General features: G+C 42.7%; 1 protein-coding gene across 1 annotated transcript in view; it reads right to left on the bottom strand.

Annotated features, from left to right (window-relative positions):
* The window catches only part of LOC136510535 (leghemoglobin reductase-like), a 22,212-nt gene extending 19,600 nt beyond the window's left edge, over positions 1–2,612 (bottom strand). Inside the window, exons 1-2 of the mRNA XM_066504951.1 lie at positions 2,235–2,612; positions 6–572 (exon numbers count right to left, since the gene is read on the bottom strand). Of these exons, the coding sequence (XP_066361048.1) occupies positions 6–572; positions 2,235–2,486 (819 nt within the window). The 5' untranslated portion in view covers positions 2,487–2,612. The remainder of the gene's footprint in view (positions 1–5; positions 573–2,234) is intronic.
* Between the last annotated feature and the right edge of the window lie 650 nt (positions 2,613–3,262).

Below are 3,262 nucleotides of genomic sequence, written 5' to 3'. Positions count from 1 at the left end.
TCAACCCCAACTACCTTAGTCTTGAGCATGAACTTCATTTTTTGCTTCTCCAACATACGCTGGAACTGCTTCCGAATCTCTCCATCCATTGATGGGACAATGTCAGGAGCAAATTCCACAACAGTAACCTCAGACCCTAGCCTGTTCCAGACAGAGCCCATCTCTAAACCTATGTATCCAGCTCCAATAACCACCAACTTCTTTGGTATTTCTTTAAGAGCAAGAGCACCAGTAGATGATACAATCTTTTTCTCGTCTATATGAACTCCAGGGAGCGATTTCACATCTGAACCAGTAGCAATGATTATGTTCTTTCCTTTGACGGTAGTGCACCCGCCATCAAGCAAGTTCACGGCTACCTCAGAAGGGGAGACAAGCTTCCCAATTCCTCTCACGTATTCAACAGCGTTCTTCTTGAACAGGCCTTCAATACCTTTTGTAAGACCAGCAACAGCCTTGTCTTTCTGCGACATCATGGCAGGCATATCTATTTCCAGATTGGAAAACCTCACACCATGGTGCGCAAAAGAACTCTTTGCCTCATGGTACATGTGTGACGAATGAAGAAGAGCCTGGAATTTTGAAGTACATGGGTCAGCATTGTTAATTAAGCAACAGAAATTTTACTCTTCTAGCTGCAATGAGGAACTCAGGGGAAATACTACTCAACCTCAATAAAGTAAGGTTTTACTAAGTCCCATGATCATAGTATGGAATAAAATAAACAAACACTTTTTTCAGCTAATGATCATGAAGAAGCCAATATACTTAGCCTTGGATTGCTACAGCCAGCTAAAATGTGCACTAAAAATTTTACATTTGCAGGGTTTACACATGCCAATGTTAAAAACAAACAAGCCAAGTCATCAAAATGGTAATTCAACAGAGTTTGCAGCAACACTTGTTCAAGCAACCATCTCCAAGAATACTTAGACATACCTACATGGTTTTATCAGGTTGTACATTACGGTTTCACATGTGCTGATGTGGATAAGAAAGCACAAGAAAACACGCCAGAAATGTATAGAATGAGTAAGTTTTGGGATTCTGAGCACCTAAATCAAACTTCAAAAGGATTAAGGTTGAATAAAAGTTTACTACAGTCATTGAGAAAACTCGAAGAGGAACAAAGTATAGGAACAGAAACAAAAAACTACAAAACTCAAGCTCTCAAGGACTCAAAGGTTCTTGAATTTGGCATCTAGCTTCACCACTAGTAAATTGTAAATTGCAGTTGACATTTTCTTTCCCGCCCATAAGTAGAAAGAGACCAAATGTCATATGTGGCATTTTATAGGTTAAATATAATACCACTGCAAAACAAGGGTGGTTCCACATAGTTCTGGATACTCACACACACAAAAAAAAAAGAAGAGAAAAAGTTTTAGTTTTGGAAGCCACCCTAATTGCTCCACTCTGAGTAAAGAAACAAAGAGCAATTGACAAACCTTCCAACTACATGCTCAATGATAACCATCTACAAACAAATTAAAGCAGTGGACTGCAAGAAAAAAAAATACCTAGGAAACACAATAGCAGCAATATTGTCAATAAAGTACAGAATAACTGAACACAAATTACTTGTAAGACATTATTAGCACGTGAGGGGAAAAAAACATTCTCTGTTATGATCAGGTTATTGTCAGCAACATATCGTGCAAACACCTGGAGTTGTCATATATAATTGCATTAAGAAGGCCTAAACACACAAGAACTCAATCGTGCTTCCAATGCATTTACTACATGAACGAGACATGGCATGGTTCCTAATACAAAATGAGACCCAAACGATGCATCAAGGCACAGCCAAATGGAAGGGAAAAGTCACATAAATCACACCCTCACCAACACATTTCAACAGTTAACAATCAATCATTTCTAAAATGTACCAGCAAAGAGCACGGTAACCTCACCAGCAGGGCCCCGAACGCACAACCTACTAGTCAGGCTCGCGCAACGCAGCAGTGCAGCACCAATGATAAACACCCAAACATCTCCCAGTTAAACTAACCGGCACCTGAGGTCAGAACTATGCAAAGCATTGGAATGAACCATTAAATTGACTCCACACTAAGAACGGCAAAATTGACGCAACAGACCTTAAATGCAAACCCTAGAGACCAAATTGACGCAGGAGCAGGCATGGATCTAGAAGCTCCGAGTATCCCATGTCGCAACAGTAACGCGTTCACCCATCAACCAGATCGCGCACGGAGTGCACAGAGGGACAGTACCTTGGACGGGATGCAGCCGACGTTGAGGCAGGTGCCGCCCAGGGTGCCCCTCTTCTCGATGCAGGTGGTCCTGAGCCCCAACTGCGCCGCCTTGATCGCCGCCACGTACCCGCCGGGCCCGCCGCCGATCACCAACACGTCGGTCTCCTCGATCGTCGCGTACGCCCTCAGCGCCCACGCCCAGGCCCCCGCCTGCGGCCGCCGCAGCAGCGCATCCGCCGCGCGCCTCCTCGCCTGGCTCGCCATCGCCATCTCGCGGGCACCTCGCTTCGATTTCTTTTATTTCCTTTATTTTTATTTTTTTCGTGTGTCGATTTCAGACTTTTTTTTGAGCTTGTGTGACCTTTTGCGCAAGAAAGAAGAGGGCAGAGCTGTAAATGCGAGCGGTCAACAGCATGGTTCAGACCACGGACAGGAAGAGGGTGTTTTTTTTAAGAGGAAAATTCACCAGCGGTCCACGAAGTTGGCACAAGGTGTCACTTAGGTCCCCGAACTTTCAAAGTGATATCTGTAGGTCCCTAAAGTTGGCAGAGGGTGTCATCTAGGTCCCAAACTTTCAAAGTGATTACCGGAGGTCCCTAAACTTGGCAGAGGGTGTCATCCAGGTCCCAAACTTTCAAAGTGATCATCGCAGGTCCCTAAACTTGGCAGAGGGTGTCATCCAGGTCCCAAATACTGTAGCGATTCGGCACAGAATTTTAAAAAAAGAAATCTAAATTTTGGTAATGTAGCTACATTCTGCAGAAAATTCTAAAAATTGTATCTTTTTAATACGATCTCGCACGGAGATGATTTTTATATAAAAGTTGTAGCTCTCGACGGGATCTACAACTTTCTAGTTTTGAGTTTTTTAATTTGAGGTCGCTAATACACTCAAAAAAATTAAATAAATTTTCAGCAATATATTAATCGCGTACGAACGCTTGTCGCCTTGAAAAAAACATATCTTTCTTATATGCTATCAAATGGAGATACTTTTTATATGAAAGATGTAGCGCTCGATGAGATCTACAACATTCTAATTTTGA

The sequence above is a fragment of the Miscanthus floridulus genome, chromosome 16 (genome assembly GCF_019320115.1).
Source record: "Miscanthus floridulus cultivar M001 chromosome 16, ASM1932011v1, whole genome shotgun sequence".
NCBI lineage: Eukaryota > Viridiplantae > Streptophyta > Magnoliopsida > Poales > Poaceae > Miscanthus > Miscanthus floridulus.
This window is presented reverse-complemented; position numbering and strand designations above follow the sequence as displayed.